The sequence below is a fragment of the Miniopterus natalensis genome, chromosome 13, assembly GCF_054644295.1.
Source record: "Miniopterus natalensis isolate mMinNat1 chromosome 13, mMinNat1.hap1, whole genome shotgun sequence".
Taxonomy (NCBI): domain Eukaryota; kingdom Metazoa; phylum Chordata; class Mammalia; order Chiroptera; family Miniopteridae; genus Miniopterus; species Miniopterus natalensis.
The window spans coordinates 52900835-52925186 of record NC_142093.1 but is presented as its reverse complement, the minus strand read 5'-3'; the positions used below and the strand labels follow the sequence as shown (position 1 = coordinate 52925186).

The 24352-nt window shown below is 58.5% G+C and overlaps 3 protein-coding genes across 3 annotated transcripts; all 3 read right to left on the bottom strand.

Annotated features, from left to right (window-relative positions):
- Window positions 1-1415: 1415 nt before the first annotated feature.
- On the bottom strand, window positions 1416-2929 carry ADRA2B (adrenoceptor alpha 2B). Its single transcript, XM_016209647.2, has one exon. The coding sequence runs from the start codon at window positions 2927-2929 to the stop codon at window positions 1586-1588; it is 1344 nt and encodes a 447-aa protein (XP_016065133.2). The 3' UTR covers window positions 1416-1585.
- A 6745-nt stretch (window positions 2930-9674) lies between these two features.
- Window positions 9675-16000, bottom strand: ASTL (astacin like metalloendopeptidase). The gene is given in 9 exon segments (XM_087823764.1): window positions 9675-9931; window positions 10313-10448; window positions 10450-10474; window positions 10553-10637; window positions 13602-13753; window positions 14471-14537; window positions 14540-14587; window positions 15401-15489; window positions 15963-16000. Coding segments are annotated over 9 exon segments (897 nt in total).
- A 3333-nt stretch (window positions 16001-19333) lies between these two features.
- DUSP2 (dual specificity phosphatase 2) lies at window positions 19334-20733 on the bottom strand. The gene is made up of 4 exons (XM_087823873.1): window positions 20346-20733; window positions 20136-20257; window positions 19656-19875; window positions 19334-19548 (listed from the first exon to the last, which is right to left on the bottom strand). Exons 1-4 carry the CDS (start codon window positions 20731-20733, stop codon window positions 19334-19336), a joined length of 945 nt encoding a protein of 314 aa, XP_087679999.1.
- Window positions 20734-24352: the final 3619 nt, after the last annotated feature.

The window sequence follows — 24352 nt, the reverse complement described above, 5'->3', positions numbered from 1 at the left end:
AGCCTCAGCACCCTTCCCCACGTGGCCAGGTCCATCAGAGTGGCAATAGTGCCCTGCCACTTAGCTCACTCCAGCCAAGATCCCGCTGGCTTACTGTTGAAGTCAGGGACTCCTACAGGGGGGCACTGGGAAACATTCTTCACACGCTCCAAACTGTTCTGGGTTCAAGGGCCTGGTGTGGGGGGTTAAGAACCAGGAGGAAGAGGCCCCTGGAGCCCCATCAGTGGAGTAGAGCCAAGTGGCTGGGTCGGAAGTGGCCAGCCAACATCCATCCGAGCGGGATCAGTTGTGCATCACAGGGACCCATTTGGGGCTTAGAGCCCTGCCTGGCACTCAGTTTGAGGCTCCCCCAGGGGTCCAGAGAGCCCTTGCTCACCTGCTCCAGCCCAGAACCCCACCTGGGGTCTCTGTCACCTGCCACAGGCTCCCCTGTCAGACCGTTCCCAGGGTGTGGGTACTTTTAGCTATCTTGGGGAAATAATTTGCCTTCTTGATGACAAAGACTTATGCCCATTGGCCGAGCCAGCAAGGCAAGGCTTAGGATAGACCCCTGTGAACAGCACAGAAAACCCTCTTGGTGTTGCAGGTGAAATGTCAAGTTGCCATGCAGCATAACTCAAACCTTTGCAGGCACAAGAGTACATTCTCAAGAAATCCTTTAACTGAAATAGTGGTTGCCTGCCACTCCCCACTTCCATTTTGGGGTAGGAATTCACACACCCCAGGCACAGAACAAAAGTCTATAGGAAGACAGGTGGTGGTAAACACAGAGAAAGGGGACTTTCATATCACCAAATAATCACATTTTCTGGTTCTCTAGGTTCCCCCATGGAGCTCAAAGCTTCATGCAATGCCTTTCATCTCCCTGCAGCGAGTAGGCGGCAAGCTATTGTTGCCCTGGATTTTGCAGGGGGTGAATGCTAGTGATCAGGGACGTCCTGTTGAGGCAGAGGCCAGGCCTCCAGAGGGGCGCCGGGTGGGACTCAGATCACAGCTCTGGCCTTCAAAGAAACTATAAATCCAAAAGCAGAGGGAAGGGGAAGAAGGGCCCAGGGACAGTGCCAGCCTATAAACCCTCACCCAGAGCCTGATGGGGACCACGGCCCTCAGCAGCAATGCACAGCCATCATGGTTTCTGCCCCCTCCTCAGCCTCTTGGGGAGAATGGAAGCTGGCTTCCTGCTCTTTACTGGGGAAGATGAAAAAGAAAGAAAACACCACAAGCAAGTGGCCTGCCAGAGACCACACGGTCCTCAAGGAAGCTTACAGGTTCTGGGGTTCTGGAAGGGAGGTGCTCTATCCAAGCCTGGCCTCAGCCACACTCAGGAAGGCCCAGGCCTCCTCCATCTGCCTGCGCTCAGGCAGGGCGCGGAGAAGACGTCCCCCCACAGCTGGGACAGCAAGGCAAGACCCCTGTGAACAGCACTCCTGCCAGTGCGCCTCCCAGGGTGCTCCCAAGATGAGGCCTGCAGTACCTGGGCAGAGACCAGACAGCCCCAGGGAGGTGGCCACATAAAACACGGTAGGCAGCACTGTGGCCCTGGTGCTACCTGGCACCAGCCCCGCAAGGGCAGCAGGCAGGCGGCTCACCAGGCCGTCTGGGTCCACTGGCGGCAAAGGATCCTTCGGAAGGCACGGCGGAAGTCCTGGTTGAAGATGGTGTAGATGACAGGATTCAGCGAGCTGTTGCAGTAGCCAATCCAGAAGAAGAACTGGAAAAGGCCATGGGGCACCTTGCAGTGCTGCGGGCAGATGGCGCCCAGGCTGTAGCTGAAGAAGAAAGGGAACCAGCAGAGCATGAAGACGCCTATGACCACGGCCAGCACAAAGGTGAACCGCTTCTCCCGGGTCAGCTGGGCCCGCCGCCACCACTTCCCACCTGCAGCGCCTATACCCCTGTCCAGGAGCACCTGGCCACGCAGGGTGGCCAGCACCTGCGAGCCCTGTGGCTGCTGCAGGGGTGGGCCGCAAGCGGAGGCAGGGGACACTGGCAAGGCCTGAGGCTCACACTCCTCCTCCTCCTCCTCTTCCTCCTCTCCAACTTCCCCCTCCGGAGATGCACCACAAACGCCTTCCTTCGGTCCCTGACCTGCATGGGGAAGGGCAGGCCAGCTGGGTGGCGAGGCTGGGTTCCCAGGATCTTCAGGGGTCCCGCCCGGGGGCTCCTTCTCTTCAGTGGGCTTATAGTGTCCATCGGCCTCTCCGGAAGCAGCCAAATGGGAGGCCAGGGCTGGCAGTTTGGGGGAGGCTCCCCCAGGAACCTGGCGTGGTTGTTTAGATTCACCGTCCCCAGGGCCCCTGTTGGCCCTGGGACCTCTGCGGTGGCTACGTTTAGCGATCAGGTAGATGCGCAAGTAGACGAGGATCATGATGAGGCAGGGCGCGAAGAAGGACCCGAAGCTGGAGGCCAGGATGTACCAGGCCTCTTGGTTGAGCATGCACTGAGGGCGCCCCCGGGGCTGGGGGCCCCGGTCTCCCTTGTAGATGAGGGGCGGCAGCGAGATGGCCGCTGCGATGAGCCACACGGTGAGGATGATGCACTTGATGCGGCGAGGGGTGCGCTTGGAGTTGTACTCCAGGGCGCGGCTCACGGCCCAGTAGCGGTCCAGGCTGATGGCGCACAGGTGCACGATGGACGAGGTGCAGAAGAGCACGTCGAGCGCCAGGTACACCTCGCACCACGTCCGCCGGAAGTACCAGTAGCCCAGCAGCTCGTTGGCCAGCGAGAAAGGGATGATGAGCGTGGCCACCAGGATGTCCGCGGCCGCCAGCGACACCAGGAACAGATTCTGCGGGGCGCGCAGCGAGCGGCTCGTCAGCACCGCCAGGATCACCAGCGAGTTGCCGAAAATGGTGAAGAGAATGAGGAAGGTGATGACGGCCGCGATGGCCGCGGTGGCCTGCACCGAGTAGGGCTCCTGGTAGTCCATGGCAGAGCCGGCCGGAGGGGGCGTTGCTGGCCCAGGGCGAGCGCACGGAGCGACGGAGTTGGCCCACCCCGCGCGGCTAGACTCGGGGTTCGCCCCTCTGGCGGCGTAGAGGGCCCTGGAGTCCCATGGCCTGGCCGAGAAGCGCCCCGGAGGTTGGGAGATACTGGGGCTGGGCACTGCCCTCCTACATCTCCTTCCAGCAGCGCCCGGCGTCCCTGCCGTCCGCCGGGAGAAGTTTCCCAAGTTGTCCCACTGCCGTCCCCGCCCCTCCAGGGACCTGGGGAAAGTTGCGCCCTTCCACCCGGAGGCCGCTGGACGCGCTCTGGGGCGCGGGGTCCCACGGGCTGCGGGGGCGCGCGCGCTGCCGGGTCTTGGAGGAGGCGCGGTGGCTGCCGCGTCCGCTCGCTCGGGCCCGGAGCCGCGCCTGCAGGCAGCCCTCGGCCGCAGGGGAGTGGGGAGAGGAGCGGAGGCTGCGGGAGGGAGGAGACTGGAGGCGGGGGCAGGGGGCGGGGCAGGCGCGGGCCGGGCGGCGGGCGGCGGGCAGCCGCAGGGTGCAGGGGCGCGGCGCGGCGGACTGGGGGCCGCAGCCTCCCGGCGTCTTGCCTCCGCCCCAGAGGCCCCGCCCCTTTTCCCCGGCCTCAGGGCAGCGAGTGCGAGGCGCCCCGAATCTGGGATCTTGGGGAAGCTGGAAGGGATGCTCGCTGGAGTGGAAGGGTCAGTGTGCGCGGGGAGCAGGGACGCTGCAAGGGCGCGGCCGCGGGCACCGAGGGGGACCTCTGTCCCACGGACTGCGGGACTGAGGGTGAGCCCTGGAGGCTAGGATGGTGGGCGCAAGCTCATCTCAGCTCCCGTCGCCCGAAAGCCCCAAGGAGAGGGTGTGTGTGAGTGTGTGTGTGTGTGTGTGTGTGTGTTGGGCGCTGGATAACAATAAACCGCAACAACGCCGGCGCCGGAGAAAGAAGCCGAGCAGAGGTCGGGGGGGGGGGGGGGGGGGTCGGGGAGCCTGCCCCGAACCCCTTCCCCTAATGCATTCTCGCCCAGACTGGGCTCCGTCGGGCCCGTGGAGCCCGGGGAGGCGCGCACGGCCGGGTGGCGAGCGCCCTCTGCTGCCGTCTGCGGCCCGCGGGGCCTCCGCAGCCCCGCCGCGTCCGGGGGCCCTGAAACGCTGCGAACCGGTGGGGCGAGCGAGTGCTCGGAGATTTCTGGCTTCAGCTGTCCTGTTTCTCCTGCAGCTGCCTCGGTTTCCTCCACTCAGGGCAAAGAGGTAAGAGGAAAACTGGCTTGGATTCAAATCTCAGCAGCAACCGAGACGCGGGCACGGGTTCTTTTGGGGTGTGGGGGCTCTGGGCACACCCAACCCCTTGACCGATAGGAAGATGTCCCCTGGCGCAGAGCTAGGAGACTTAGTGCGGGTCTCAAAGAAAAAGCGGGTCTCAGGGGAGCCGTGGAGGAAGGAGCTTCCCAAGCTCCTTGCCTCGTCCGGCTGAGGGCCCACATGCACTCTGCGCGCCCCCTTTGGGTGGCCGTGGGAAGAGGAGTTGGGGTAAGAAGAAATTTCCGACTAAGCACACACCCCTCTCACCCCATCCTGGCCTCGAAGAGCCGAAGAGCCGTGGAGCCAGGGCTCTCCCTCAGGCACCCTGTTCCTACCCACTCTCCCTGTGGCCACTGCCACCAGGGCCAGCCTGGGCAACCTCACGGGGCACTTTTTTCGCTGCTTCTGGAGCCCCTCATGCTATCACCCCAGCCTGGCTTCATATTTCTTCATATATATATATAAGTATTTATCCCATTCAGGAAGTAGGATTGTGCCACAGGACCCGCCTTGAGCCAGGTGCCCACTGGACCTTCCTGTCAGCTCCATCCTCGTGGGAGCAAGGAGTACGACCTCCTGGTGCCCACAGACAGTGGCTCATCCCTACTCAGTCTCAGATGGGGGGTACCCCAGATCCCCTAACCTTCTGGTAGGGGCAGGAGGTGTGTTCCGCCTTGATCCTGGGCTGTCAGCCTACCCAACCCCTCAGTACCCACAGCCAATGATTTCGGTGCTGTCTAGGCTAGGCTCCAGGAGGGCAGCCAGCCTCTCTTGCCCTATCCAGAGGTAGGTTTTATGGATGCCTCCTCCCCACTCGCTAGACTGGGCAGGGCCTGGACCCACAGTCGCCGGGGATGGAGAAGTCTCAGTAACCCTTTCCATGAGGAAAGGCAGGGGGTGACCATTGGAGCCTGGGGTGCAGCCACTGAAGCAAGTTCCTGCCTGTCCCCATGGCTCCCTGGTCTGTGGCTGTGCAGTCTGAGCACCCTGGAAGCCCAGAGGGGCTGGGAAGGACCACTTTCACCCTCTCCAACCATACTCAGGCTGGGAGTCCAGACACTACAGCCAGAATCAGCCTTTGTCTCCCCCCATTTTCTTTAAAAGGCTAGGACTCAAGGACATTGCAGGAACTGAGGCCAGAGCTGCTCTACTCCCTCCCCTGACCCATACAAGTCCCCACTGAGGGGTTCTCACGTGAGCCTTCCTGAAGGGGCAGCTCTGGGCCTATCCAACACCAGGTCCTGCTGGGTACCAGCCCAGGTGGAGACAGCCCAGGACAGTCTACAAACACCCATGAGGCTCAGTCACAACTCTAGGCTCTGTGTCACCTGCTGCCACCTTTCAGCCCCACCTCCCAGACATTCGTCTGACTTTGAGGACAGTGGGGGCCATTATATAACCAGATTCCTGCTCCTGTCTGCAGCTCTCCATCTCCCCCACACACCTTCCAGCTGCCTGTTCCACCCAGCGCTGCATGAATCAGAGCCTCAGGCCACAGCAGGGCTTCCTTCAAGTAGATCTGACTTTCCATTGTCAGCCTGTTCCACCAGGCAGAGTTCAGTCCCAGACCTCCAAGCAGCCAGCAGCAGGAGCTGCCTAGAGCAGGCACTGGCCCCGCTTCCTGACCCCACCAGGCTACGTGTTGGTCCCTGGACCTGCTCTGAACTCCCGCATCTCCAGTCCTTTCCAGGCTCTGTTTGCTCTGCGAGAAACACCCTCCTCACCCTTCCTTCTGTTCTTGGCGGGTCCTCACTCTCTTTTCAAGATACACTCACCTGTCACCGCCCTCTCAGGCAGAAGGAGGTACCCTAGTCTCCAAGATCCTTGATTCCGTGCACATACACCACCACTGTCCCACTCAGAGCACTGTACTGAGATGGTGTCCAGTGGGTGTATTGCATCACTCCCTCCATCAGAGGAGACATCTCTTCTGTCCCCAGTACATGGCCAAGCTTGAATGGTGACCGGCAGTGGCACAGGTATCAATGGATGACGTACACACCAGCCCTTCTCAGAGTGCCCAAGTGAAGGTGCCCTTGAGGGATGTCCTTGGAAAGGGGGGGCCATGGGGGAAAGGTGACCTGGCACCATGTTTCCCAGGGAAGGAAGACAGTCGTTCTATTCCCAGCTGTGAGAATGCAGAAAAGAGTTGTGCCATCTTAGCTGGAAGCTCTGGAGCTGCTTATGCAGGCCTGAGACGTGAGACTGGCCCAGGTCCCCCCAGGCCAGGGCTCCAATAGCTCAGGGCCCACGAGGATGATCCCCAACCATGCTTCACCCCAAGGCTGTCTCCTGAGGCCCCCAGCCATTCAAGTCCCTGGGACCCTTCTCCCCAGACCACCCTGTATGACCCAACCTCACCCTTTCCCAGACCCTTGAGCAGTGCCCTCTAATGTCAGTCGGTCACCCTCTCTTCCTCCATTACACTTGTCTAACAAAACCCCAACCCTAGTCAGAAGTAAATCACCTTTGACCAAGCGGCTGCCTTTTCCGGAGCAGAACACACCGCATCGACTGGCCTCACTTTCAACTCACAACCACAAATCTCAGACTTTCCTAGAGCTCGGTTCCTCTCTTCAGAATTGGCTTTGCTTTCACTGTCCTCTCCCCACCGCCCACCCCCACGCTGTGACTTTGCCTTACACTCGGGGAAAGTGGAAGCCATCAGATGGGAGCTCCAGGCTCAGCGAGCCCACATGCTCCCTGGCCCACTCATTCCAGGTCTAACAGCTTCAGACTTAACATACCTATTTCCCTGAGCCCTGCGTCTCCCCACCCCTGCACCAATCGCAGGTGTGATTTCCTCACACTCCCAAAGCACCTGCTTCTGCCTATTTCCACTGCCCAGATCGCTCTTGCTTATGCAACTGCAGCAGCTTCCAACTGCTCTCCCTGTTCCCATCCACTTTCCACAGAGCATCCAGAATGCTTTTTAAATATTAAATCAGATCTTATCACTCCCCTCCTTAGAACCCCTCAGCAGCTGCTCCCTGCTGCTCTTGCAATAAAACCCTCCCTCTCTGACCGGCCTGGCCCTGCCTGCTCCCTGTTCTGATCCCCCCATTCACACTGGCCTGACACACCCTCCTCTCCTGGACCAGGGTCTTTGCACTGGCTGCTCTTTCCCCAGATTTTCACAGGGTAGTCATCGGGGTCTCAGTTGAAATGCCAACACCCGAAGGGAATGCTCCCCTCCCCCATCACTTACCAATCCCAGGTGCTTTCTTACCCGCCTGTGTACCTTCCACTCCTCTCCCCACCCCTCAATAAACCCCATGAGAACAGAAACCCTGCCTTGCTTACCACGCTATTGCCAGTGCCTATAACACGACCCACCTGACACCTAATTCATAACGAGGCATCTGTGGCCCAAGTGAATAAATTGATGAGTGAGCCCACATAGCTATGTGGTTGGGGATTGAGGAACAGGCCACAGACCCTGGGATGGAGTGGCTAGCCACCCGGGCTCTGGTTAACACCTGAGGGCACCATGCATATCACACACTCCATGCTGGAACTCCAGGGGCGGAACCAGGGCTGGACCACCACGGCCAGGGTGGAGCCTGTAAAACAGGCCTGGGCCCAGAGCTGGCTTGGGGAATGGGCTCTGTAGTGATAGGTGGCTTCAAGGGGAAAGGCATGACAAAGGACAGCCTTGTCCCTGATCACCCCCAAAGAAGAGGAGGGGCCCTCTTCCCCTTGCACCACCAGGGTCAGCCAGCCCCGCTTCACTTGCTGGAGTGTGCAGATTCCAAGAGCAAAGCCACGTACTAATGAAAGCACGTAATGGGAAGCCTCTGAGAGCTGGGAGGCCCTCACAGGGCACAAAGCATGTCACCTCCTCTGACATATGTGGGAAAACCCAGCCCAGAGCCAGGGGCCTGGCTCGGGCGCTCAGAGAGACCGGCAGGCTGTGAGGCAGTCACACTTCTCTGACAAATGAGGGCACTACAGGTGATGTCTGTCTTAGGGTTGGCCCAAAGACTTTGCTAGGATGCTCCCCGGAGAGCTGTCACTCTGCTAGGAGCATGCCAGAGCCCCCTCTCACCCACTCTAAACTCACTCAGACATCCCCTCCATGTCTGGAGCAAGAAGAGGATAGCATTTCCCCCACATGATCCTTCTCTGAAGCGAATACTGGAGATCAGAGCCCTGTTCTGTCTCAGAAAATCCTTGACCCAAGGGAGACTGAGGACAGGGGCTCTAGCATCCTGTGAGTCCACATGTCCCCTGAGGTGGGCAAAGGCTGAGCCTCAGCCTATAGTGCCCCTCTAAAAAATGGGTATGACTACCTGAGGGCCCTCCCAGGGCAGTGAAGAGCATCAAAGTTGTGTGGGGGTATGTGGGGGTGGGGGGATGGGTAGTCAGCACAGCCCAGTGCCCAACTCCTGGAGCAAGTACCCAACTTTATACCTCCCCCTAACATCTGAGGCACCTGGCCCTACTGGGATAGGGCATGGGCTCCTGCTCCTTCCCACCCCGGGCCACAGAGCAGTGCCACCAGGGGGCTGCTGGCCTGCTCCCAGGCACCCTTGGAGGTGTTCTTTGCTCCTGAAACACCCTCACCAGGGACTGAAGAGGCAGGGGAGTGGGGCTTGGCTGAAGGAGAACCAGCAGGGTGACTTGCCTGGCCCCTTTCCACCTTTCAGGGCCTCCTCTGGCCAGAAGGGGAAACAAGGCTCCTGGAAATAGCAACACAGGGTAGAAAGGAGCGTCAAGTCCTATATTCAGGGTCCTCATGTTCTTGGCTGATATCCCACTGTACAGTCCTAGGGGGCCCCTACCTCTTCCCTGTCTCCCTATGGGTGACACCCCCATGACTCTGGGGCCTTCTTGAGCTGAACGGGAGGGAGGTGGGGTCTGAAAACCTTGTGGAGAGCAGGGCTAGAGGCTGCAGAGGGAGGCCAGCATCCCCAGCACCCAGACATCAGGGACAGGAGGCTGCTCCCAGGGTCCCAGCCATGGGGTTCCCCTCACGGCCTGGCCCGAGGGAGAGGCAGAGGCAGTCCCAGCAGACCATGCTGGGGGGCTGGGCCTCAGCTACAGGACTTCTACATCCTCCAGGGCTGAGGGAGACATGAGAGCAGGCAGAGCCAGCATCCCCAATAGGCCTGCCTCCCAGACAGACCTTTGTCCCCAGGAGCCCTTGGGGGAACATGGTGGGGAAGGAAGGGGCAGAGGGAGAGGCTGGGCCTCAGACAGAGAGGTCAGGCTGGGGCTGGAAGACAGGGGCGTCTCCTAGAGGAGTCAAGGGTTGCTTGACCCAGAGGATGCCCTCGCCACTTGGGGACAGAAGCCACAGGCTTGACCTCTGGGTTTCCCCCTGAAGTGACCCAGAGCTGGGTTCCCCAAAGTAGCCTGGGTAGGTGCTGGCTGGTCATCTTCTAGAGACAGTGCTGGGGGCACAGTGTGCACTTGGGCCTGCCAGGGTCACTCCAGGGCAACACCAGGACCACCTGCACCAGGCCTTCAGCTTGGAGAAGAAGCTGGGGTCTGAGGCCACCTAGCAGAGGCTTCCACACCAAACTTCCCCAGGGTGGGGGGCTCCCACTCCAGTGGGCTCTCTCCAGCCCTGGAGTCACTAGGGTGGAGGCTCCTGGACTCTGCCAACAGTGCCTCCAGAAGCTGCTGCAGGTGTGGTCGAGAGCTGGGAGTGGGGCTCCCACCGTTGCCATGGGCCTGGAACCCTGGAGCAGGAAAGACAGAATCAGAGGAGGAAAGAGTGGGCCCACTGCCAAGAGCCTGGGGGCCCAGCCGCAGGGAGCCAGAGCTGTCTCCAGCTTCATCCACAGGGCTCCTCTCACGGACATGATAACCCACCATGCCCCTGCTGAGCCCAATACCTTCTAGGAGTTTCAAAGTCTTTCCATGTACATGTAAATCTTACATACATCTGGAGTTTCTTCATGCGTGATGTGAGTTAGGACTTCATTTTTTAAATGGATAACTAGTCGTCTTAGCCCCTGGTTGTCTCGCCCTGCTCACCTCTGCAGCCCCACCTGGTGCCACGTCGCCCTCAGTGACGCCACCTCAGTGCAGGAAGCTTCTCCTCTGGCCCTGTCACTCACCTCTCCCATGGGGGCCGGGGCCACTGGGGCTGCAGTCGCAAAGCAGGAGGACCCGGGTGATGTCTGAGGTGCTCAGATTCCATCACTGGCCCTGGCCAATGTGGACACGGGGGGCCCAGAGCGGTGGGATGGGGGGGCAGCCCACGCCGGCTGAAGGGGAGCCTGGAAAGCAGCAGGCTCTGCGTCTGGACCCAGCAGGGCCGGCCAGGGCGCAGGGGGAGGAAAGGGGCCTCGCCTCGCCCCCCAAGGTGCAGCACCGATGCAGATGCGTAGTCTTAGGGCACCAGCTTGTTGCTGCTCCGAGATTTAATGTTGATCTCAGAGCCTGAAAATATATTTATCAATGGGGAAGGAGAACGGGTGAGAGCGGGGTTGGGGGCGGATAAGGGACTTAACTTAGCTGCCTAAGCTGAGGGGTTCAAAACTAAAACCACAGCCGGATGGGCTTCTTTCTGACCCCCCCCCCCACTGGTCCCCAATCCTGTCTCCTTTGTGCCTTCACTGTTTACCACCCCCTCTCCTGGAGGGGTCCAGACCTGCCCCAGGCCCCCTAAGCATTTCCACCTGCCCTCTTCATCTCAAGCTCCCCTTGTATAAAACTAGACTCCTCTTCGTATGACCTACAGCTTCCGTGAAGCCACTGGCTCTGAGTGCCTTGTATGCCCCCCACCCACTAGCTCAAGCGCCTACTCCTCACTGTTTTACAGACCTGCTAGCTCAGCATCTGCTGGGGTTCAGTGAACCCCCACTCCCCACAGCAAGCCCAGCTGTTCTTGCCTTGGGCCAGCAGCACCTAACCTCCGGGTTCAGAGTCCAGCACTCCCCTGTTGGCAGGAGCACCCACTTCTCCCTGTTACCTGACTGCTCCTGACTTGGGAGGAGCAAGATTCCCTCCCCCGACTTCTGGTCTTCACAGGGAGCCTCTGAAAGAAGAGCTGCACCCTCCACCTCTGCCCCCTAAATCCCCCCACCCCCCAGGCCCAGCCGCTTCCACATCCTTCCCATGGTCACCCTCACCTGGCCACCAGCAGCCCCCTCACCATGAATCAAATGACATCCCATCACCTGCCTGAAATAGCTGCCCCTAGAGTGGGCTCATTTCTTCCTTTTAAAAAACCCTCGTTATTAAACAATTTGGGATAGGCAATATATTCATCTGGTTCAAAAATTAAAAACGTAAGATATACAATGTTTCCCACTCCATCCCCGTTCTGAGCCCCCACATTCCCACCCCCGCAGTTAATTACTGTTAGTAGTTGGCATGTCCTAGCAGAGTTTGTCCTGTATATATTAACTAAATACAGTCTCATTTTTCAAAATTCTGAAGCAGTTTTCCCATGAGGGAGCAGGTGTTTTCACCTGTTTTATTGTTAAGAAACAGCCCTTGAGTTATCAGTGCTGTTTGTTTCCTAACTCATTAATTTCTGCTTTTACCCTCATTAATTCCTTCTGCTTTCCTTTATTTTTTTCTTGACTTGGACTGAAATGCTTGCTTGGTTCTATTCTTATTGATAAAAGTATGTAAGTCTGCACTTTTCCCCTGAGCCTTGCTTGAGCTGTGAACATTTGGTTCGAATGTGTCTTTATGAGTTTTTTCTTAGAATTCCGCTATTTCTTTTTTTTAAGTCCTCACCAAGGATATTTTTTCAGGGAGAGAGAAGGGAAGGGGAGAAGGAGGAGGGGGAGGGGGAGAGGGGAAAGGGAGGGGGGAAGGGAGGGAGAGGGAGAGAGACATTCATGTGAAAGAGACACAGCGATTGGTTGCCTCCTGCACGCTCCCTGACCAGGGCCCGGGATGGAGCCTGAAACAGAGGTACATGCCCTTGGCCAGAATTGAACCCAGGACCCTTCAGTCCTCGGGCTGACACTCTAACCACTGAGCCAAACCAGCTAGGGCTCTGCTATTTCTTTAACCTCAGAGAAAAGAGAAAGCTTTGCTGTCTGATTTTTGTTTTTGTTTTTCTTTTTTCTTTTTTTAAATATATCTTTATTGATTTCAGAGAGAGGAAAAGAGAGGGAGAGGGAGAGATAGAAACATCAATGATGAGAGAGCCGTTGATCAGCTGCAGCCCACAACCCAGGCATGTGCCCTGACCGGGAATCGAACCCCGATCGCCTGGATCCTAGGTCGATGCTCAGCCGCTGACCCACGCCTGGTCAGGCTGATTTTTGTTTTTCTTTAACTTTAATTTCCAAGAGGAAGAAGTTTGGGGTTCGATTTGTTATTAGTTTCCATTTTTTACTTTACATCACGACAAAACACTTGTATTAACTCTACTTTTTCAAATTGGAAGTTTTATTGCTGTCATATGGTAAGTTTTCACAAGTATTCCCTGAACACTTGGAAGGGTTATAGTCTCCATTTTCAGGATACAGAGTCACCATCACCCTTCACTTCCCTAAGCTAAATTCTGATCTCCAATCTCCATGCCCCACAGGGCGTCCTCTGGGATTCCACGATGCTGGCCTATCTCCAGCACCCACACACCTAACCCCACGGCAGCAGTTCCTCTGTTTGCAGGGAGCCTTCTGTTCTGAGTCACCCTCTCTGCTCCCACGCCCCAAACCAAACCCCTGACCATGCATCTCCTCTGCTCCCCCTCCCCGTGAAGCAGTAGTCTCTATTTCTATCACCTCCTGAATCGGGCTATCCCCTCACAAGGTCAGGGTCCCCCCATGACCAGGATCAGACCCCAGCACACAGCACGGTTCCCAGCACACAGGCCTCTGGTGCTCTTGCCCACTCCCCAGACCAGTCTTCCCAAGCTTCCTCAGTCCTACATACCCACCAGTAACCCTCACAGGCACCAAGACCCTGCAGCACTGCCCTCGGCCACCTGCATCTGACAAGGACACACACAGCCCACTACCTCCAAGCCTCTGCTTGACTCAGCCCCTGCAGCCAGAGCACAGCCTCACCCTCATGAGCTGGGCTGTGCGCATGAGCGACTGGCAGTTGGATATACAATGCACAAGGTTCATAGGATGCCAGCAACCCATCCTCAGGAAGCCAACAGTGTCCATGAGGAGAAATGGTGGTGCCCTGACCTGCGCAAGACTGAGGGTGGGCAAGTGAAGGCTTAGAGCCCAGGGCAGCAGCATCTGGGCCACTTGCTGGGTCTCAAAGAAAAGGCGCGCCCCACCTTCTCCGTGGAAGACAGGCAGATGGTGGGGGAAATGAACAACCTCTTCCAAATAGCCAGGCAACTCCTCGGAGCCTGGCTCATACCTGCGGCCCTCTCTCCATGGACTCCTAGACCCCCCCTGGCCTGTGCACCGCCTGGCTTACCTGGCAGGACCTCATTCCAGCTGACACGAATATAATGGTCCCAGTCGGCCCGTGAATGCTCATGCAGGACAATGCCTGGGCCCCTCTGGAGACATGCTGGTGCCAGGGATAGCACCTGCATCCCTCCACTGTGCCCCACACTGGAGAAGCACCTGCAGGGCCATGAGAGCGAGCTGGGTGGGCACTGGCCCAAGGAGCTAGAGCAGACCCGCCCCTCCCCTCCTCCCCAGCCCAGGGATGAATGAGACCAACATGGGATCGCTGTTCCCAAGTCCTTTCACTGCCTGGCCTTCTATGAAATGGGTGCACTGAGCCCCGTGACCTGCCTGGGTTGCAAAGGGGAGGTAGAAACTCACTAACATGGGTGACAGAAGCAGCTCACTGAATGAATGTACCCACACAGGGAGCCCCGAGTCAAAGCTGCCACACACATTAGCTTAGGCCCCCAACAAGCTAGGAAATAGCATGCCCCTCATTTCAGAGAGAAGGCAGAAGAGGTTCAGAAGTTAGGGAATTGCCTGCAGTCAGGCGGCTCCTGCATTGTGGAACCGGGGCCGAGGCCAGGTCTGTCCCGTCAAACCTGCACTCACCAACCAGACTATGAGGCCTCCCAGGGGTGAGGGCTTCATAAGGGGGGGGTCAAGCACCGAACTCCCTCCCTCCCCACTTTCTGCCCTGAGTACTATAGGTCCAGCTCATGCTGGGCAAGTCACCGAGAGTGAGCAGGGGTATTTGGACCTGGGCGGACAGGCCCAGAAATAGGTTGTAGACAACAGCTTAGTTCACTCCAGGCTGAATGCAGAAGAAAGCTGAGAACTCATCCTGCGTGGGAGCCTACACGCGTGGCACACGTACCCAGGAGCGCTTACCCAGACGTGGGGATGGCAGAGAGGAAGTCTGTCCGGCCATGGCAGGCAAAAAGCCTGATGCATGTGAGCGTTCCAACTCACCAAATGCCTGCAGGATGACCTTGCAGCTGGGCTGATCTGGGGAGGGGACACCTGCTGAAGCCCAGCCAAGCCCCAGAGCCCTCATGCCCCCTGGAAGTCTGCATGTGAGGCAGGGAACTGAGCTTCAAATCACCCCCAACATGTAGTATCAAGAAAAGGCAACATGATGGTGTAGGGGAAGAAAGCTGGGCTCCACCCAGACCCTGGCTGCGTGATCTTGGATAGGTCACTGTCCCCTGGGCCACTTGGTCTCAGAATGGATGAGATAGTCCCTAGATGTACCTCCCATCACCTATTCCAGGATCTTAACTCGCCCCCTCCCGGAGCTTAGGAGGCCCCCGGAATGAAAGAGCCTCTGTGTCATGGTGAACGCCTGGGGGGGGGCAGGGTAGAGGGGGTCAGTGGGGGAAAAACGGGAGACATTTGTAATACTTTCAACAATAAAGACAAAAATAAATAAAAGTGGCCGGCAAAAAAGGGGGGGGGCTTCTGTGTCTGAGGTTTTGTTTTGTTAGTTTGTTACTTTTTCTTTTATATCCCACATATGAGCGAAATCCTATGGCTTTTAACCTGACTTACTTAGCATGATACTCAAAAGATCCATCCATGTTGCGGCAAATGCAAGGCTTCATGGCTGGGTGGTAGTATGTATTGTATGTGTGTACCACATCTTTACTTAAAAGGGGGGCTTCTGGGGGAAGGGCTCTTCGGGTGGTGCTGATAGAGAGGGTGTGTGGATATACAGGAAGAAGAAAATCCAGAGAGCGGCACAGGTTGCACTGGGAATGGGGGGGGGCCAGGAGGGGCAGGCCCTGGCGGGGCTGCGCTGGGCTCCCAGTGCTCACTCACCATACTTGCAGGAGAGCAGGAAGGGGACACCCACCACACCCCAGTTTGGGGGCCATTTGTTGCTTGTAGCCGACAACAGGCTGAAGTAACTGAGGAGAGAGGGCAGAAGTCAGGGACCCCTGGGGACACAGGCCAGCTAGCTTCCTGCCACCAAGGGTGCCACAGCTCAGGTCCCAAGAGCCATAAAGATGTGAGCGGCCTGACACAGGCATGTGGGAGTGGGCAGGCCATTAGAGGTGGGATGGAAGCTGGGAAGTCAGCTTGGGTTGTGAATCGTGGTGCACAACACAAGCCTTTTTTCTATATAACAGAACTTGCAGCTGATTCTGTGGTGCCCATCAAACAGGGCACTTGTCCCTGAAGAGGCTGGCTAGGGGTCCCAGCACCCCGTGTGGCCTAGTTCAGAGGTGCTCAGAGGTCTGCCAGCAGCCCCTCCCTATAGCAGCCCGTCCCAGCTGCTGAGAATGGTGACTGCTGAGGCCTTGCGGCTGAAGGCCTTAGGCTAGGGATGTTGGAAGCTCCCCTCCCCTGCTCAGGGGGGTCCACAGTGACTCATGGGTACGTGGGTCTGGCCTCTGCCCCAAAGCAGGACAAGTCCATGGTGCCATTGGGGCCCAGAGCTCCCTGAGATCAGGCTGAGGGGGATCAGGCTGAGGCTGCCCTCCAGCTGATCCCAGTTTGTCCCCAGAGCTCTCTAGCATTCCTTGGTCCCTTTGAAATCATTTCCAGATGGCTCACGGCTCTGCTTCTAGGGAACCCAACCTCAGGCACCTCCGGGGTGTCAGGCCCTCTTCCAGGAGTCCTCATGGGCCTCAGATGTTGGGAAAGAGACTGTGGAGAAGGGCTGCAGCTGTGGCAGAAAATGGAGTTGGAGGAGGAGAGGAGAGATAAGCTAAGACAGGGAGGGAAGTGAGAAGCTTGGGAAGAGAGAGCCAGGCCCCCTGGAACTGTGCTCACCTTCCTCCTATGTGGTTTGGGCTGGAATTTCTGTCACCACCACAAGGGTCCTGAATACCACACAGAGGGGCAGGAATTTGATGGGGCATGAGGTAGGACAGAGCTCAAGGTGTGTTCTGAGGGTTGGGCTGAGGTGGATGGTGGCGGCTGGAAGAAAGGCTGCCTCCTGACAGCAGAGGGCCTCCACGGGCCTCTGACACAGGAGACAGGGGTTGGTACTGGATTGTGAAGGTCATGAGAGCCATGGACTGCCTTTGAGCAAGAGAAGGGTGTGTCAGGGTGAGAAACATCATACTTTTGTAGACTGGGGCTCAGATGGGCTGCGGGACTTGCCTGAGGCCACACAGCCACTGTGCCCAGGGGAGCTCTGGCTCCAGAGTCAGAGAATGGACAGCCCGGGGTGTTGCTTGGTCTGGCAGTCAAGACCTTGCGAGGCTGTATCTAGAGCATGTGCTCTGAGGGGCCTGGGCCCACACACATCTCTCCCTTCCTTCTCAGGGCTCATCCCAGAGGAAACCCCAGAGAGCAGCTTCCTCCTTAAGGGGGACATCCTCCAGCCAGTGAGTGAGTAGGTGTCAGTAACCTCACAGATAGTGACAGAGGCCTTTGAGCTCCTCTAACTCCTAGGCGTCTTGGGATGTAACATGGGAGGGATCTCTTTGTTGCTCATAGCTTGGTAGACACCCCTTCTCTCCAAAGTCAGAGTGAGTGTTCTATTAGAAACAGCCAGCCTGAATGTGAAAGGAGGGTAACATCTGGAATGGTGGTAGCTGGGAGGGCTTCCAGAAGGACCGGGTTTGAGCCCTCCAGACCCAGGTTGGTGCCCTGCCCAGAGGAGATGCTCAGGAAGTGTTGGGATGAAGGGAGAGCTGAGCACAGGTTGGCAGAGTGGCTGGTGGGGCTGTAGGGTGGCTTTGGTAGTCTGGGGAAGACAGAACAAGGAGTGACACAGACACCATTGTGGCAGGGGGTGATGGGCAGAGTCGAAAGGGAGCAGGCTGGATGGGAATTGGGGCGACTAGCCAGTGGAGAAGGGGACACTCTGTGTTTAGGAGAGCAATGCCATCTTTTAGAAGACTGGGGGTGGAAGCAGGCTCCAGAATAAGACAGTGACCTGGTGAGAGCAAGACTGTTCTGTGGTTTGGAAGCTGCCTGCAGATGGCACAGCATGAGGCTGGGCTGGGCTGGCTGGGTAACCCCAGGGGCAGGGGCCGGCAGATAGGCCAAGGTGAGGCTCCTGTTCTCCATTACACCCTGAGTGCCTGGTGTAAAAGCAGAATCCAGGAAAACCTTTGGCCTGTGGGGTAGGACATGCTGGGTGCTGTGAAGCCTGTGCTTCAAAGGGTTTTGGTTGGTGGAAGAGAAGAGCTGCCAAGGCCAAGAGTAGTGCCTTAAAATCAGGCCAGGGAGGACCCTGCCCCATCTTTCCACCACATATTTAAGGTGCTCAGGAAGGAGCTGCTGTGCTCCAGGGAGGGGCTGTTGGCAGAGCTCTGAGCACTTCTGAACTAGGCCACACGGGGTGCTGGGACCCCTAGCCAGCCTCTTCAGGGACAAGTGCTCTGTTTGATGGGCACCACAGAATCAGCTGCGAGTTCTGTTATACAGAAAAAAGGCTTGTGTTGTGCACCACGATTCACAACCCAAGCTGACTTCTCAGCTTCCATCCCACCTCTAATGGCCTGCCCACTCCCACATGCCTGTGTCAGGCCGCTCACATCTTTATGGCTCTTGGGACCTGAGCTGTGGCACCCTTGGTGGCAGGAAGCTAGCTGGCCTGTGTCCCCAGGGGTCCCTGACTTCTGCCCTCTCTCCTCAGTTACTTCAGCCTGTTGCCCCAACACCTATGCATGTGACATATAGGTGTGTGCAAGCCAAGCACAAGACACCCACACCCACAGGACTGTCACAAACATGGGTGCATGCACACCCACACACATGCACACACACACACGTCTATCCACATGCTCCAGAAGGAAGTGGGGTCTGACTAGGGCAGCGCTGGGCCTAGTTCTGAGTCATGGACACGGCCTTTTCCCCACAGGACCAATGCCAGTAACAGGAATAAAGTTGGAAACAGTCTCCCAGAAACCACCTTTCAGCTGAGACAGAATACTTGGGAAAGGCCAGCAGCACAGGAGAGCTGGGGCCCAGAGGGCACCCCCTGTGTTTGAGGGCACCGCCTGCCAATGTGGGTACACATGCACCTTCCTCCTGTTTTCCAGGCCCCAAGCACAAGGAAAGGTGAGCTCTGATTAAGAAACAGCTTTTGAGCATTTTCCCAGACATTGACTTGAGACCAGATGCTCAAGAAGTTGTTTTTTTAAACAAAACAATATTTTATTGACGTATTCTCAAGGTTCTGTATAAATATAAAGTGCTAAGTTTCCAATCCCCGCCCACAGGGCTGGGAGGAAGTAGGGGAGGAAGTGTTAAATGTCAGTTGAACACAACTTTCCAGCGCCAACAAGGCGTGAAATGCTCAAATACACACATGCAAGCAAGAGGTCCACACGCAAGGGACTCATCAGTTCCCTCAACCCAGCTCCCCAGGAGCACAGGGCTCAGGCTCCAGGCCCTGGGGTGCACCCCCCCCCCCAGATGGGGCTCCTGGTTATCACAGCTTGTTCCTTGGGCTCTCAGGCTGCCAAGGGCTTCAACACAGTGGTGGGACCACTGGATCCATGAGAGTAGAGTCCAGTTCGTTTCTGCCAGAGGATGGGGGAGGAGGGAAGTAGACAAACCCTCACTTTTGTCCCCAAATGAGGGCCAGCCCTCAGACCCCTAGCAGAAGAGCAGCAGGTGAGCGAGTCCAGCACTCCTGTACTTCCAGCGCCCCCACCTTCGGGTCTTTCCAAACTACAAGGAAGGGGCAGTTCTCCCTGAGGTGAGGCGGGCTGCGAGGCCCTGAAGAGAGCCCGGCTGTCCCAGGTCAGCTCTCCTGGAAACCACGGCTGTGTACACCGCTGTCCTGCCTCAGTGACACAGCACCTGAGTCTCAAACTGTAGCAGCTGCCCCATGAAACTGAAATTGGGGGAGATGACCCCTCGGCGTTGCTTAACGAAGTCGAAGGCCTCATCCAGTCGCACACGGTGGCTCTGTATGAGGTAGGCCAGGCAGATGGTAGCAGAGCGGGAGATGCCCGCCTGGCAGTGCACCAGCACCCGGCCCCCACTGTTCTTCACAGAGTCTGCAAGGGAAATGGGCAGGGGTCAGATGGGAAGTTGGGCAGGGAGGACACCATACCCCAGTCCCTCCCCGGCACCCCTCAATCCTGGAGCAGAGTCCCCCTCCTACCAATGAAGCCTATGGCCTCCTGGAACCAGGCACTGATCTCCACCATCTGGTTGTCCTCCACCGGGATGCTCTTGTAGCGCAGAAGGCCCTCAAAGTGGTTGGGGCAGCTGGCGGAGACGTTGAGGACAGCGGTGATGCCACAGGCCTGCAGCCCCTGCAGATCCGACGAGTGGCTGCAGCTGCCCAGGAACAGGTAGGGCAAGATCTCCACAGGGCCACCCTGGAGGGAGAAGGGAAGGGGTGGTGTGAGGTCTACTCTGCCCAGGAGGAGGTCTACTCTGGAGGTGCCCCGCGCCAGTCCTGACTTGGACCAGGCTCCAGGATATGAGGACACCAAGGGCCACACAGAGATATAAACTCACAGATACACACATCCCCCTTGAGCCCCCCAAACAGGCTACCGACCCACAGAGGCACACACCCCACCCATGCCAGGCACACACAGGGGGACAGAGGCAAGGAGCCCTGATCTCAACTCACCTGGTCATAGAAGGGAGTCCTGGCGTCCGAGCGTCTGTTTTCTGCCCCAGCAGGTGGCATCGCTGGGGCGGGGGTCTCAGAGCACAGATCAGGACAGCAGGCTTGGAAGGCCTCGAAGCCTCCTGCGGAGAGGGCAGGGGGCGCTGTCAGCGGGAGGGCCAGGAGGGGGGCGCGGGCGGGCCGGGCAGGGGAGCGGGCCCCACGGCTCACCTCGGAGGAAGCAGACGGCGGTGGGCCCAGCGTGGGTCTCCTGCAGCAGCGCTGCCAGCAGCACCCGGGCCGGGCAGTCGGGCGGCAGGGCGGCCAGCGAGGCGCCGGCCTGGTCCAGCACCACGGCGCGCGCCAGCTCCCCGCGGGCCAGGCGCGCCCGCAGCGCGCGGTCGGGCAGCAGACAGGCGAGCGCGGCGGCCGGCTGGCCCCGCGCGCGGCGCCGCAGCATCGCGTTCCAGGGCACGGGCCGCGCGGCGCGCACGTGGCACCGGCAGAAGGCCAGGAAGGGGCGGCAGTCGAGCAGCAGCGTGCGCTCGGCCTCCCGCGGCTCCCGCAGCAGCGCGCCCAGCGCCGCGCTCTCCAGCTCGCGCGCCGCCTCCAGCCCCATGGCGCCGGCCTCTTCCTGCGCTTCTCCGCCTGGTCCCCACTCCTCCCGCAACTCCCGCTCTCAGCGAGGTCCCGCCGGCGGCTCCTGCGCCCTCGGCAGCCCCGCCTTTATGTAGCCCGGCCCGGCCTCCGGGTCGCCAAACATGGGCAGGGCAGGAAGGCGCCGGTGACGCCCCCGCGGCCTCACGCGGGCTCAGCGGGGACTGGGGGCGGGGTGAGTGAGGTAGGACTGGGGACCAGGGCAGCGAGGCCCAAACATTCCCGCTTTGCACAGCAGCCTGGGAGCGCGCGCCCCCCTTTGATCCGCCCCGTGGGGCTCAGTCCTCAAGCGGTGGCCCCTCAGACGCACACACTCCTCCCAGGGACTTGGAGCCCTGGTGCTCCTGCCCGCTTCCTCTCCCTTTCCTCTGTCCCTCCCAGGATGTTCCTCAGAGGAACTGGTTACGACAAAAGCTGACGTGTGCCTACTGCCGCGGTGATGTCTACACTGGAGGGTGCACCCTTTCTTCTTCTAGACCTTGGGCAGGAGGGCCTTGATTTTCCCTCTCTCTCCCCCATTTCATGGCTGAGACCAGCACCCAGGGTTGCCCAGCAGGTTCCCCAAGCTGGGCCAGAACATGGTTCTCTGAGGCCAACACCCTGGGCATTAGGGTGAGGAGGACCCCAGGCTGGGAAGGATGGGAAAGGCAAGGGCCCATGATGAATTTCCAGTTACGAGCAGGCAAGGCTTCTTCCCCAGGAGCCCAGGGAAACCCCAGGGGCCCCAGGCAAAGCACTTCCCCAAGTCACAGGCCAGCTCTGAAGGGGAACTCTGCTGACGATGCTGGGCTCTCCCCAGGACCTCAGGGTATTTTCAGGAGTGGCCCCAAGGGGAAGGGGGAGAAGAACTACCAGAGCCTGCCTCCTCCGCCCCCACCTCCCCCTGCTCAGCTTCATCAGTCCTGCAGCAGACCCCTGGACGGCAGGAACCCAGGGCTTGCACTCCCTCAAGGTCAAGAGCAGTAAGAAGAGGAAGCTCTCAGCGATCACACCCCTTCTGCCCACCCCCACCCCAACTGAAAGCCCTGGGCGGATGTGGTGAGCCCCAGGTGTGTGTGGGGGTTCTGAACTCCAAAACAGAGAAGTTTAAGTGGGTGGGGACAGTATCCTGGAGCTGGAGCTGCCCCCACCTCCACCCCCAACTCTAAGTCCTTCAGCCCCCTATCTCTGAGTCACTACTCTGTGCCCTTTGTGGGACCCCTCCAGCTCCCCTGCAGGCCCCTAGTACAACCTTCTTGGAGGACCACAGGTAGGACCCGTGGGCACTCCCCAGCCCTCCACTGGGCTTGATGTGTCTGTGTTAAAGCAGCTCTGGATGCAGTTCCACAATGTTTGAGACAGCTTACTGCTTCTGCGTGCTGTGAGGGAGAAGGGACACAGGTGAGAGAACCCTAAGGACGCCCAAGATAGCTGGGGTCACATCACCTTCCTGTGCTTCAATGTCCCCATCAGTAAGATGGGAACTCATAATAGACCAGTTACTAGCCTACACTGGTTCCAAGGCCACGAGGCCACACCATTGTCGGAGGACCTACAGGGCTCTGTCCCTCCTATCAGGCCAGTCTGGAGGCTGATTCGGCAAAGCCAAGCAGAGCCAGGGAGTCTGGGCCACAGATCCCAGAGTCTGATATGGGTCTTATCCTTGGCATCAGCCAGCAGATGACTCAATGGCTGATTCTAGGGGCAAATTACAGAGCGCATGAAAGGATAGTCAGGCCCAGGCTTGCTGACCACGAGGCTGGTCACCTGCTGTGCTGGGAGCCCTGGCCTTTCAGCAAGGGGACAAGTAGTGAGGACTGGCCAGCTGCGACCCTGGCTCAGGAGGAAACCAGCTCGGCAGTGTGGGGACTCCAGCCCCTGCAGTCCGTGCTGGGCTGAGCCTCTTCCCCTGCTGGAAGAGCCAGTGACCTTTCGGGAAGTTCCCCGTGGGAGTGGGAGTGTATTGCTGAGGCTCTGCTCCAGTGCCCAGGCCCCAGGGCCCTGCCCACCACTCTGGCCAAAAGCAGTGATGCTGGCCGTGGCTACGTGTATGCAAAGCCACTTGCTTTGGGGCTGTCCCTTTTCAGCTCTGGAACACAGGCTCAAGGAGGCTTGACTTCACCATGGAGGGACTCCCCTGCCCCCATTCCCAAACTGGGGGAGCCCCCACCCCCATAACTGAGTGAAAGCCTGCTGCCTGGGGAAGAAGAGAGGGGAGGAGAGTGTAGCCGACATCCCACCCTACTTCTGCTCTGACTAACGATCCCCCGACCCTTGGTGAGTCACGCCACGGTTGTCTCGTCTCCTTTGCCACCTCCTCAAGGACCACTGGTTGCCCTGGCAGAGGGGAGGCGGGGCTCTGGGCACATAGGTGGAGGACAGTGTGAGGAGGGGTCTCGAAAACCTGATGCCCACAGCCTGCAGGTCCCAGAGGGAGGACCCTGCTCCCACCACTGGGTCTTGAGGGGGTGGCAGCAGGTGTGTGCCAGACTCAGGAGGATTTTCGGGTTTTTGTTTTCCTGGCCTGGCTGTTACAGAGCAGACACTATCAAGTAGAGTTGGGGCTCTGCCTTTTTAAAAATTAAAATACCCAGCTGGAACACATGATTATTGGGTGGTGTTCTTTGTAACTGGCTGGCTCAGCATCACTGCCCCCTCCGCTTCCCAGCTTTGGGGTCCCCGGTCTTTCCCTGCCCCACAGTACATCCAACCCCTCTGCAGAGCGGTGTTCCCGTCCACATCACGAAGCACAAAGCTCTGTGCTGAGGTGGCCTCTGGTGTGGCTGCGATCCATAGGCCAGGGCAGGTATGAAGGTAAGAGTGACGAGTGAGGCCACCCCCAGCCCGGCGTGTGGAGTGAGTCAGGATGACGTCAGGTTTCCTGTGCCAGGCTTCTACCCAAGCAGTGCAGCGGCCACCCCCACAGGCTCCAGCCAGGCGAGGACAGTGACATCATGGTCTATGAAGATGGCCCTGTCCACAGTGGGAAGGACAGGCAGGAGGGGAGCTGTGACCGAGCGCCCAGCCCTCAGCACGGCCGGCGCAGGGGGGCCTGCACGCAGCGGAGGGGCCGGAGACTGTTCGAGCACGTGTGTCACGTCAGGTACACACTTGGACAGCCCTGCTGGACACGGTGAATGCAAGAAGAAAGTCTCCATGTGAGACCGGCGTGGTTCGATGCCTCTCGAATACTTGCTTTTCCTCGTTTTAACAAGCAGGCTTGGTGCCCTCCCCAGGCATCCATTCCAGACCACACGCTCCTTTCTGCATTTATTCATTTACTCGTTTACTCAGCCCCTCGTTCAAAAGACAGACTTTGAGCACCTGTGACGTGCCAGTACTGTCGCGGGAGCTGGAGATACAGCAGCAAATCGCAAACCACTGCCCTTGGGGAGCTGACCTCATTGTTTCAATAATATTTATTTTGTGATTACGTTGTGTTCATGCCAAGTGAGACTGGTTATCCACCTGGAGTAATGATAGAGTTTCCTTTTAAAATAAATGTTAGGTTCGTAACAACTAAGGTGAATGGTACAGATGGTACCCAAAGATGTCACTAAGTGTAAGAAGGTAGAAGACATGAGTCAGGACACAATGCCCAA